Here is a 12,672-nt window from a genome sequence, read left to right as displayed (position 1 = left end):
TTGCAATCGCGCCTGCCGACTAGGGTTAGCTAAAATGGCACAACTAACAGACAATGGGAACACCTCAACCAGAACATAAGACACACAGGTTCATGACAGGCCACCTATTGAGTTGGGTAAACAGTTCTGAGCTCCTCAGAGGAGGAAAGGGAGGACCATCCTCCTCAGTGCATTTAGGACTCCTAAGTATGTATGATTGTCTGAGTAGAGCAAGCCATTATCTGGGATTTTATTAATGGTTGTCTGATGATTGTTGATGATTCATACTAGTAAAGCCAAAAGGAACTGCCAGTTGGTTTTTAATCATTGTACAGAATTTCCTGCTCGGGGATGTGGAAGTTGTGGCTTCCACATCACTGTGACTGGTGTGCCCTCTACCAATGTCTATGGTCACGGGAGGATGGAGGGCACGCGTGGCAGGGGTGCCCTATATATAACTCTATGGCAGGGTATTTATACAGGCAGGTTCGAGGGTGCCTCCTCAAACTGAGTAGTTAGGCACGACAAACAACAACCAACAGTATGCGTCATTGAAATTTGAGTACAAGCTTTTTATCTTTTTAAAGAGGACTCTCTCACCATTGTTTGTTTTGTGTAGCTGATATCGTCTGCGAAATGTTAATGTCAAACAGCCATTTTGAGTCTAATGGGCTGTTTTATATGGTACTTGTTGTGTCCATGGCCAAATGTTAATTAGTGTTGCCCTTTTGATGCATCGGCTTATGCAAACTAGGAATGCTTTAAGGCTATGCTTGTTACTTTTGTTAGCTTTATATTTATTTGTTTGCCATGCATGAAGCCATTGCCAAATTAGCCTGCTATAGTATAGCTCTGGCCTACCATGCCGCATGCTATTGCATCCCCTTTCTGGCAATTCATTGTTAACTGCTGCAATATTTATGCACACATTTGTTTTATTTTACCTTTATTTAACTAGGCAAGTCAGTTAAGAACAAATTCTTATTTTCAATGACGGCCTAGGAACAGTGGGTTAACTGCCAGATTTTTACCTTGTCAGCTCAAGGATTCGATCTTGCAACCTTTCGGTTACTAGTCCAAAGCTCTAACCACTAGGCTACCTGCCGCCATTGTCATTAATTATTGCCATTAACAGCCAATTAATGTATGTTCATTGCTATAATTGCATGTTATTTGCACATTTGTTTCCTTTTAGATCAACCATATTCCATAAAAATCCAACCACATCTCAACTTGGGACAAGTCCCATGTCAACAATTGTCAATCATCCCCTGCCATGCATCTCCATTTCATCTATAAAGACTTAAACTGAACTGCATCTCTGCCTCTGCCTGCTCTTTAACTGGAGTCCCATAGTAGAATGGCCTCACGTAAACCTCAATCGAGGGGCGGCAGGTAGCCTAGTGGTTAGAATGTTGGGCCAGTAACCAAAAGGTTGCTGGACCGAATTCCCGAGCTGACAAGATAAAAATCTGTTGTTCTGCCCCTGAGTGCCGAAGACGTGGATATTGATTAAGGTAGCCCCCCGCACCTCTCTGATTCAGAGGGGTTGAGTTAAATACAGAAGACACATTTCAGTTGAAGGCATTCAGTTGTACAACTGACTAGGTATCCCCTTTTCCCCAAGCAGTTACAATCTTGTAAATGAAGAATATTGTGACAGGCTAAGAACCAACGTTTTGGTTAGTGTTTCCCTGAGCACCCTTATTAGGGGAGGACATGCAGGCAATGTATAAAATCACCCCTTGGTCATGTTCAGGTGGTTCTGTGTGTTGTTGCTGTTTGTTTATTTCTGTTAAGAACCATTTTGTGACCATACTGTCTTATACATTTTTTGGGGGTGTGGTTGTTTGTTCTGAATGGTATTTGTTGAGTTTGACCATTAGTAAGTTTATTCATGTGTGAATTTTCAAGATGTTCATTATGTAAAGCCACTGCAATGTCCTTTTGTTTTCAGTTGGTTTGTTTGGAGAGGATTGTCTGTTTTATTGGCTGCGCCCACATATAAGGTGACTGTCTTTAAAGTAATTTGTATTTCTAAAATATACTGTTTATGTAAATACAGTGGTTAACTGTTCTTTTCTACTATCAGAAGTACAATATTGTTTGTCACTGTTTTTGGTCATCGAGTGGAAGTAAAAAGATCTGTAATTTTTGTGTATTCTTAATGTGTCAAACAAGCTAACCTAAACCTCTAATGAACTTTGCTTGTTCTTTATCTGCTTCTGTATGGTTTCCCTTTAATGGGCCTAGAACCTGGCTAACATTTAGGATGTTACAATTGTAATAAAACAATATTTTTGCTGAGGTGTTGTCTGGTCTGTTGCAGTAACTGTAAACAGTAACTGGCGTAGTCTGGTAGTTGTGCCATTTTAGCTAACCCTAGTCGGCAGGTGTTACTACAATATACCACATTCATGTCCGCAAAAACACTACAGTCATGTCATGTCTAGTCATGTCTGCAGAAACACTACAGTGAATAATACTGGTATAAAAATATAGTACTACAGTTTTTAGACCACAGATCTTTTTTTATATGGGTCCACCGAAGATGAAAGCAAAAGATGGTTGGTGGAGGAGAGGCTAGAAGGTGCTATTCCACAGCAGCTCTGAAGGTCAGAACGTCTGGCCTGGTTTTCACACTTCTCTCAACTCTCACTTAGGAAAAACACTGACCACTTAACCTCTTGGCTGCTCTGCTTTGGATCAAATAGCCTCTCCTCACACTGTCCTGCGCTGTGCACAAAATATGTATCTTCTTGTCTGAGGCAAGTATCGCGTTAAAGTTCACTAAATATTACATGGAATGTTAATTATAACATATTTCAGTACTTGGAGCCTGACTGGAGGCAGTTTCAGATGCTGCTTCAGTTTAACAGTTTTTTAAAAAGTAATACAGGACTTAATAAGGGGTGAACATACTGTGATCAGATGGACACACCTGGAGAACAGTCATTAAAGTTGGTTTGTTGATGTTTCACTGGAATGTAAGGTTATGTAATGTTAATACCTGGAAAGTGAGGAACTATGCATTTGAAATAAATGTGACTGTATTCAATTCAATTGCCATTAATTAAATCTTGGGAGGGGGGAATTAAACCAGTAAGCGACATGGTCAAACCTTGCTTACATTTGTATACGATCACGTGTCTCTCTATTATGCGTGGGAATACTTGGGAATAGATTTCCAAAATTAAAATCACTTGGAGCTGATTTCCTGGTGTTTTAAAGTATTTTATGTCCAACGATGAAGTAAAATAAAATATAAACATAATACTAATGTTAGACAACAATTTGACCGCAAGAACCCCAAACAGATATAATATTTGACCAAAAAAAGAATTTCAATCCTTGCTTACATTTGTATACGATCACGTGTCTCTCCATTATGCGTGGGAATAGTTACGAACAGATTTCCAAAATGTAAATCACTCAGAGCTGATTTCCTGGTGTTTTTACAGTATTTTACATCCAACAATGGCATTACAAAATAACTTGGGGGGGGGGGGGGGGGGCAAATAAAACAGTCCGCGGGCCGCCAGTTGGGGAACCTTGTCGTATAGCCTCTCCCTAGCTAAATGAGGTAAGAAAACGTGTAATGTAACATCTAAATTAGGGTCCCCTGGAAACACTGACCAATACTTAGGTTCCTATCCTGTCAATTGTAATTCGTCCCTGATTTATGCATTCGTTGTCATGTCAAACAGCAATGTACTCAAGGTGCTGAACACTATATTCCAACTATAGAATTAGAATAAGCATTATTTTTACATGATTCCAGCAGTTCACCATTTAAATAGGCCTCAATTTAATTTTTTTTTTCATATCATGCATCATTGCTTTGGCACTGTGTAGAAATTATAGCAAAAGTGCAGGAAATGTATGAAAATGCAGAAAAATTGGTTTGTTTGAAGTTGGATTGAACAGTATAAAACAATCAGAATGGAGAAAACCCCACTGAAATCACTTAACATTTCTGAGTTGCTACCCTAGGGTCATGAACTACACATGAGCATATTTATATAACATAAAATACAAATATTGACATACTGTCAGAAAAATTGAAAAATATTGTCATATGATATTTTGGCCATAATGTACAGTTGACTATCATGTATCAAGTTAGGATATATTTTATGAATCTTTACAGCGTAAGGAATGGCCAACTGCTGGTATGGTACTGTGCTGAATGTTACTGATCTAGTTAAGCCTGTGAAGCCATGCATGTGCGTGTAAGACAATAGCTACTGTAAAGCACCTCTGGCTGGTATATTGAGCGATTCCAATTACCACACCTGTTCCTGTTGTGCTTGTCCACTGGGGACAGCTAGCCCCCAAGAGACTTCAGAATGGATTGTGTTCGCATCCAGCTCCATAATTTCCCTATAAAACCCCAATGTCTGCATCTGATAGGGCCTTTACCTGAGCAAACAGGGCATGAGAGGTACTCTAGCTCTCCAATCACAAGTTAAATTAATCGGATAATCTTAAACAGGCCATGGCATAATGTTTAGTCTGAAGTCAAACGCTTTTCAGCGGAAACGGAAGCTAGGTTGAAGATAGCTGTATCCCTGACACCCGGATGCATCCTGCTAAGGGTGTTATGTAGAAGTGTGCCCCTCACTTGTTAGCCTGCCTAAAGCTGCAAGAGTAGACAACTCTAGACTGTCTAGAGCTGTCTTCTCTTGCAGCTTCAGAAAGGCTTACAAGTGAGGGGCACACTTCTACATAACACCCCGGGACTTGACTTTGATGTTAGGATCGAAACCCCTAAAACGTTGATGCTGATTAATGAAAGTAAACAAGGCAGATTTTTCATCACTGGCATTTTCAAATGTTTGATTTTCAAGTCTGAAGTTTCAACTTCTTATTTATATAGATCATTAAATCTACTTTTCTGATTGTTTTTCTGAACCTTACATTTTGTAAATATGAATGGGAGACGTGATGCAAACTGCCTGTAAGATTTCCAACCTCGTTAAGGGGGAAATGGCAGCGCTGGTTCTGTTTAGATTGAATCCAGAGCTGGGGAGAGGAAGACACCGGGCCTCTTTGTTCTCTCAAATTAGCAGGAAAGAGAGCATGCCCTCAGGTTGAGGGAGATGATGTTGAGCTAAATTATTGCAGAAGATCTTTGAAGTTGCACCAGTGGACTGTTGGAGCTCTTTTTTCGTCTTCCTCTTTTTCGTGCTTAAAGACACACAGCATGATAGAGTATAATTCAAACCACCCTTGATACCAACCACAGAAGTATAAATAATTGAATGAAATAGGGAGTGGTTTTGTGAAATGCACCATCAAATAAGTATGCAGCATATTTCTCTGTGTTTGGGACACAGTCTGAGGATTCTGGATCCTGTGGTGGAGGAAGAAGTGAAGGAGACCGAGGTTCTGGTTTCGGCTGGTCAGGAGAGGGCTCGGCTTGAGTGTGACTAGATAGAACAAATAACTTGGCGCACCATGTGGAAATACTGCGCATCAAGCGCTGCTGGAGCCAATATAACACATACAGTTGAAGTCGGAAGTTTACATACACCTTAGCCAAATGCATTTAAACTCAGTTTTTCACAATTCCTGACATTTAATCCAAGTAAAAATTCCCTGTTTTAGGTCAGTTAGGATCACCACTTTATTTTAAGAATGTCAAATGTCAGAATAATAGTGGAGAGAATGATTTATTTCAGCTTTTATTTCTTTCATCACACATACACTCAATTAGAATTTGGTAGCATTGCCTTTAAATTGCTTAACTTGCTTGGGTCAAACGTTTCGGGTAGCCTTCCACAATCTCAACAGCATAATTTTTTTTATGTAACTAGGCAAGTCAGTTAAGAAGACATTCTTAATTACAATGACAGCCTAGGAACAGTGGGTTAACTGCCTTGATCAGGGGCAGAACAACAGATGTTTACATTATCAGCTCTGGGATTCAATCTAGCAATCTTTCGGTTACTGGCCCAACGCTCTAACCACTAGGCTACCTGCCATCTTTTTTACACATACTTAGCTCAGTGTGGAGAGAGCTGTCTGAGTCATTACTGGCCTTTGACCTTGAAGTGAGAAATTAAACAGATTTACCGATAAGTTTGGTTTGACACCCAACAGTAGAAAGAAATAATCCCTACTGTTGGGTAGAGCTGGGAAGATAAACCAAAAATGATCATCACTGACCATACTGATCACTTACCGCAGGATTTTTCTGATATTGTTCATTATGACAAGTAGCCGATACTAAAGAAATTGTAAAGTTTTATGAAATAAGTTAGCTACTACGGGTGATTGTTAATGATGGCTACAACCATCAAACTTGGTGGTAGTTTAAAGGGGAAGTTGACCTAAATCCAAAATTTCCCAAGTGATTCCATACATTGAAACTAGTTAGGTGGAGTTCGCCTTCTCCCCCTCTCTCTCCCTACAGTCTAGAACTGTACAGCTGCAAAAATGGGTCATGTGACTCGTGACTGCTAGCTTTGCTCTGTTGTCAGTAAAAGAGCAATTGAGAAACTCAAATTGTGGATACATTCTTTGTTTTATTGAAAGCGTATGGCCAAATTAGCTATTTTTATCAAAAGTACTATCGGTTTTGAGTCAGGCAATGTGTACTTTTCCACCTAAAATGATTGCGATTATTTTATAATGATTTTATTACTGCAACAACAGCGGAGATGGGTAACAACTGTGCATGTGTGCTGGCAACTGTGTTACATATATGCCCTTATTTGGAGCTTGACCTAACAGCTGTTAGTTCTATGTGGGGTAGAAGGATCTGGCGTGAAAGTTGAAACACCTAACACAGGTAGCCTAAAGTTAGTTCTGAAAAGTAAAAATATGAAGAGATGGCAGTAAGAGCAAACTGGTGTTTGGTCCCTGGCTGCACTTTATATAAGAAATCTAGGGAAGAAGGCACAAAATGTCACTGTTTTCAGTTGAAATACAAATGAAGAAGATGGCTAGTGGTGATAAAAAAACGGGAAATACGATGACTATGAAAGATATATACAATTTGAAATGATGGAAACAAAACACAGATGAAAACTCAAAGACACAGCTGTACCTTCTATATTCCCATGGACTGGATCTAGTGCTGTGCCAAAACAGAAGCGTTTTTGAGAAGAGAAAGCGTCAAAGCGAGCGTGCGGAGGTATGTAGTCTAATCATTGCAGTTCGAGTTGATCTAATTGTGTTGCAGCCTAGGCACTCTACCGGTTAGCATATGTTGAGGAGATAACAGGCAGTAATTGTGTCATCTTACATTGCAGAATAGACAGAATAAAAATGAAACACGTTGTTTAATTACTTAGGATCAGGTCTAATTGCAATTTTTCATAGTCATATTCTCCAATGTCTGATGTATTGGTTAGCAATGGTTTATTTGCATGACAACATTTCATGCTTTTTACTGTATAGCCTTTTGTGAAATACATGGCACCAGGTACCACCTGGGGTAGGCCTATTTGGTTGCATGTAGTGTGGTCTACTGGTGGGGGTTATATATTCATAACCCCCACCTCTCCCTGTCGATAGTGGCCATGTGTATCCTAACAATATAATTACTTTTAGCCCCAAGGCGATAAAAAATGTATTACAGATTATAAACATCAGCGGCCCTCCAGTAGTTTTCTTCATCACAAACAAGTATTTCGTCGTCAGACATTATTGTAGGTTGTTGTTTACTTCGAATAACAAATCAGTAACGCTAGGCTACTGTCTTTACTTCTCCCACGAAAAAACTAGCATCTGTGATTGTGAATAAGAATCTTATGAGCAGTTTATATGTAAAGGGATTCCCCCACGAGAATGCACATGCGCAGTTTTTAACCTATTTCCCTGTTGTTGCAGTCAGCCACATAAAATAATTATCTAAATTAATGGTTTTAGGTGGAAAAGTACACCTTTCCTGACTCAAAACCGATAGTACTTTTGATAAAAATCTAGCTAATTCGGCCGTACGGAATCAATAAAACAAAGATTTGTTCACAAATTCCGGATTTCTCAATCGCTCTTTGACTGACAACGGAGCAGAGCTAGCAGTGCACAAAGACCCGTTTTTCAGCTCAAGACTGCCGGGAGAGAGGGGGAGAAGGCAAACTCCACCTAAAAACAGTTGTCGGAAAGTCGGAAGTTTACATACACCTTAGCCAAATACATTTAAACTCAGTTTTTCACAAATCCTGACATTTAATCCAAGTAAAAATCCCTGTCTTAGGTCAGTTAGGATCACCATTTTATTTTAAGAGTGTCTAATGTCAGAATAATAGCAGAGAGAATGATTTATTTCAGCTTTTATTTCTTTCATCACATTCCAAGTGGGTCAGAAGTTTACATACACTCAATTAGAATTTGGTAGCATTGCCTTTAATTAAATTGTTTCACTTGGGTCAAACGTTTCGGGTAGCCTTCCACAAGCTTCCCACAATAAGTTGGGTGAATTTTGGCCCAATCCTCCTGACGGAGCTGATGTAACTGATTCAGGTTTGAAGGCCTCCTTGCTCGCACACACTCTTTCAGTTCTGCCCACAAATGTTCTATAGGATTGAGGTCAGAGCTTTGTGCTAGCCACTACAATACCTTGACTTTGTTGTCCCTAAGCTATTTTGCCACAACTTTGGAAGTATGCTTGGGGTCATTGTCTATTTGGAAGACCCATTTGCGATCAAGCTTTAACTTTCTGACTGATGTCTTGAGATGTTGCTTCAATATATCCACATACTTTTCCTTTGTCATGATGTTGTCACACCCTGACCATAGAGAGACTTTTTATTCTCTATTTTGGTTAGGTCGGGGTGTGACTAGGGTGGGGGATCTAGTGCATTTATTTCTATGCTGGCCTGGTATGGTTCCCAATCAGGATCATATTTAGGCAGCCATTTCCCCACTGGTTTTTGTGGGATCTTGTTTCTGTGTAGTTGCCTGTGAGCACTGCTTGAGCTTCACGTATCGTTTATTCTTCTTTGTTGTTTTTGTGAGTTTCAATTTATTAAACATGTGGAACTCTACGTACGCTGCGCCTTGGTCCGTTAATTAATTAGATGATCGTGACAGATGTCATCTATTTTGTGAAGTGCACCAGTCCCTCCTGCAGCAAAGCACCCCCACAACATGATGCTGCCACCTCCGTGCTTCACGGATGGGATGGTGTTCTTCGGCTTGCAAGCCTCCCCCTTTTTCGTCCAAAAATAACGATGGTCATTATGGCCAAACAGTTCTATTTTTGTTTCATCAGACCAGAGAACATTTCTCCAAAAAGTACGATCTTTGTCCCCATGTGCAGTTGCAAACCGTAGTCTGGCTTTTTTATGGCCGTTTTGGAGCAGTGGCTTCTTCCTTGCAGATATAGGACTCTTTTTACTGTGGATATACAGTGGGGAGAACAAGTATTTGATACACTGCCGATTTTGCAGGTTTTCCTACTTACAAAGCATGTAGAGGTCTGTAATTTTTACCATAGGTACACTTCAACTGTGAGAAGAAAAAAAATCCAGAAAATCACATTGTATGATTTTTAAGTAATTAATTTGCATTTTATTGCATGACATAAGTATTTGATCACCTACCAACCAGTAAGAATTCCGGCTCTCACAGACCTGTTTTTCTTTAAGAAGCCCTCCTGTTCTCCACTCATTACCTGTATTAACTGCACCTGTTTGAACTCGTTACCTGTATAAAAGACACCTGTCCACACACTCAATCAAACAGACTCCAACCTCTCCACAATGGCCAAGACCAGAGAGCTGTGTAAGGACATCAGGGATAAAATTGTAGACCTGCACAAGGCTGGGATGGGCTACAGGACAATAGGCAAGCAGCTTGGTGAGAAGGCAACAACTGTTGGCGCAATTATTAGAAAATGGAAGAAGTTCAAGATGACGGTCAATCACCCTCGGTCTGGGGCTCCATGCAAGATCTCACCTCGTGGGGCATCAATGATCATGAGGAAGGTGAGGGATCAGCCCAGAACTACACGGCAGGACCTGGTCAATGACCTGAAGAGAGCTGGGACCAGTCTCAAAGAAAACCATTAGTAACACACTACGCCATCATGGATTAAAATCCTGCAGCGCATGCAAGGTCCCCCTGCTCAAGCCAGCGCATGTCCAGGCCCGTCTGAAGTTTGCCAATGACCATCTGGATGATCCAGAGGAGGAATGGGAGAAGGTCATGTGGTCTGACGAGACAAAAATTTAGCTTTTTGGTCTAAACTCCACTCGCCGTGTTTGGAGGAAGAAGAAGGATGAGTACAACCCCAAGAACACCATCCCAACCGTGAAGCATGGAGGTGGAAACATCATTCTTTGGGGATGCTAATCTGCAAAGGGGACAGGACGACTGCACCGTATTGAGGGGAGGATGGATGGGGCAATGTATCGCGAGATCTTGAGCATTGAAGATGGGTCGTGGCTGGGTCTTCCAGCATGACAATGACCCGAAACACACAGCCAGGGCAACTAAGGAATAAGAAGCATCTCAAGGTCCTGGAGTGGCCTAGCCAGTCTCCAGACCTGAACCCAATAGAAAATCTTTGGAGGGAGCTGAAAGTCCGTTTTGCCCAGCGACAGCCCCGAAACCTGAAGGATCTGGAAAAGGTCTGTATGGAGGAGTGGGCCAAAATCCCTGCTGCAGTGTGTGCAAACCTGGTCAAGAACTACAGGAAACGTATGATCTCTGTAATTGCAAACAAAGGTTTCTGTACCAAATATTAAGTTCTGCTTTTCTGATGTATCAAATACTTATGTCATGCAATAAAATGCAAATTAATTACTTAAAAATCATACAATGTGATTTTCTGGATTTTTGTTTTAGATTCCGTCTCTCACAGTTGAAGTGTACCTATGATAAAAAATTACAGACCTCTACATGCTTTGTAAGTAGGAAAACCTGCAAAATCGGCAGTGTCTCAAATACTTGTTCTCCCCACTGTAGATACTTTTGAACCTGTTTCCTCCAGCATCTTCACAAGGTCCTTTGCTGTTGTTCTGGGATTGATTTGCACTTTTCGCACCAAAGTACGTTAATTTCTAGGAGACAGAACGTGTCTCCTTCCTGAGCGGTATGACAGCTGCGGGGTCCCATGATGTTTATACTTACGTACTATTGTTTGTACAGATAAACGTGGTACCTTCAAGCGTTTGGAAATTGCTCCCAAGGATGAACCAGACTTGTGGAGGTCTACAATTTTTTTTCTGAGGTCTTGGCTGATTTCTTTTCATTTTCCCATGATGTCAAGCAAAGAGGCACTGAGTTTGAAGGTAGGTCTTGAAATACATCCACGGGTACACCTCCAATTGACTTAAATTATGTAAATGTTCCTATCAGAAGCTTCTAAAGCCATGACATAATTTTCTGGAATTTTCCAAGCTGTTTAAAGGCACAGTCAACTTAGTGTATGTAAACTTCTGACCCACTGGAATTGTGATACAGTGAATTATATGTGAAATAATCTGTCTGTAAACAATTGTTGGAAAAATTACTTGTATCATGCACAAAGTAGATGTCCTAACCGACTTGCCAAAACTATAGTTTGTTAACAATACATTTGTGGAGTGGTTGAAAAACGAGTTTCAATGACTCCAACCTAAGTGTATGTAAACTTCCGACTTCAGCTGTAATAGTCATAGTTTAAAGGATAATTTCTTTTATTTGAAATTTGTCTTTCTATTTATCGCATCAATTTATCGCACAGCTCTGCTGTTGGTTGTCAAAAACAAGTTGATCTGTGATGAACTGAAATTAACTGAAAATGTGGCGCACTGTAGTATTGCTGCATCTGCATGAAAAATTATTAATTAGCAATCAAATGAATTAAGCAACTGAAATGAAAATTCTATGATATAATGTAGATGATGAGCTTACACTCACGCTGTTGTCATTGGACCCTGACACGGGATAAACTGTCCAGCCCAACTCAGCTGTCGCTGTGGTGGAGTCCATTAGTGTCTCTGTGGAGAAGAAAGAGAGGGCGGTCAGACAACATCCAAGTCATAGAGTACCTTCAAACAAATAATATACAGTAGCAACAGTGCACATTTACAACACATGAGCATAGGTGGAGATGGGAGTCCATTTATGAGCTAGTCATTCAAACCCTAATAAGATTTGATTACAATTAATAGTAATGAAACTATATTTCATTTTCAGTCTTAAAATTACTGCTACTGTAGATAGTATTTTTTCAGACATCTCCATTATCCTCTCTCTTAAAGATGGCAATGCAACTGTTTGAGACCAGGGCATATTTGGCTACGTGCTGTAGTAGTAAACAGTGTGTGACCATCCACGTGGAAGAGAACAGATCACTGGGTTCACTGGAACCTGGTCAACTCTACCACAGCCACCAGGCTACTGCCTCATAGGTCAACTTCCACTCAACAGGCACATGCTTCTTCAGTTCCACCCCCTGGCTTTGAGGGGCAACCGCCCGGCTGGAAAAGCAAAGCTCCTGGGGTAGTGAGAGGGGCCACTCTAGATGCGCTGGATTAGCTGGTGGAAAAGAACACCTCTGGTAATTGGGGTCAAAGAGAATATGTCTCCTGTTTGTCATGAGGTCCTCTCTGGCCAGCCAATGCCATTCCAGAGGCAGGCAAGGCAGGCTGTCTGTCAATGCCTTCTCTCTGAGAAACGGGGGGGACAGGGAGGGGGGCAGAAAGAGGGTCCTACAGGCCTAATGAATTTCCACTAGTTATTAGCCCAGGAGCA

At 40.7% G+C, this 12,672-nt stretch overlaps 1 protein-coding gene across 9 annotated transcripts in view; it reads right to left on the bottom strand.

The window, feature by feature from the left end:
* Positions 1-12,672, bottom strand: part of ephb2b (eph receptor B2b) — a 190,550-nt gene that overhangs the window by 111,278 nt on the left and 66,600 nt on the right. For 6 of the 9 annotated variants that reach the window (XM_071335379.1, XM_071335385.1, XM_071335382.1 and 3 more), the window contains exon 2: positions 11,830-11,915. In XM_071335379.1, the coding sequence (XP_071191480.1) occupies positions 11,830-11,915 (86 nt within the window). The remainder of the gene's footprint in view (positions 1-11,829; positions 11,916-12,672) is intronic. The other 3 variants (XM_071335381.1, XM_071335387.1, XM_071335388.1) reach the window with 1 other exon arrangement.

This window comes from Salvelinus alpinus, chromosome 12, assembly GCF_045679555.1.
Source record: "Salvelinus alpinus chromosome 12, SLU_Salpinus.1, whole genome shotgun sequence".
NCBI classification, from domain to species: Eukaryota; Metazoa; Chordata; class Actinopteri; order Salmoniformes; family Salmonidae; genus Salvelinus; species Salvelinus alpinus.
The sequence above is the reverse complement of the archived record's forward strand: the minus strand, read 5'-3'. Positions and strand labels throughout refer to the sequence as shown.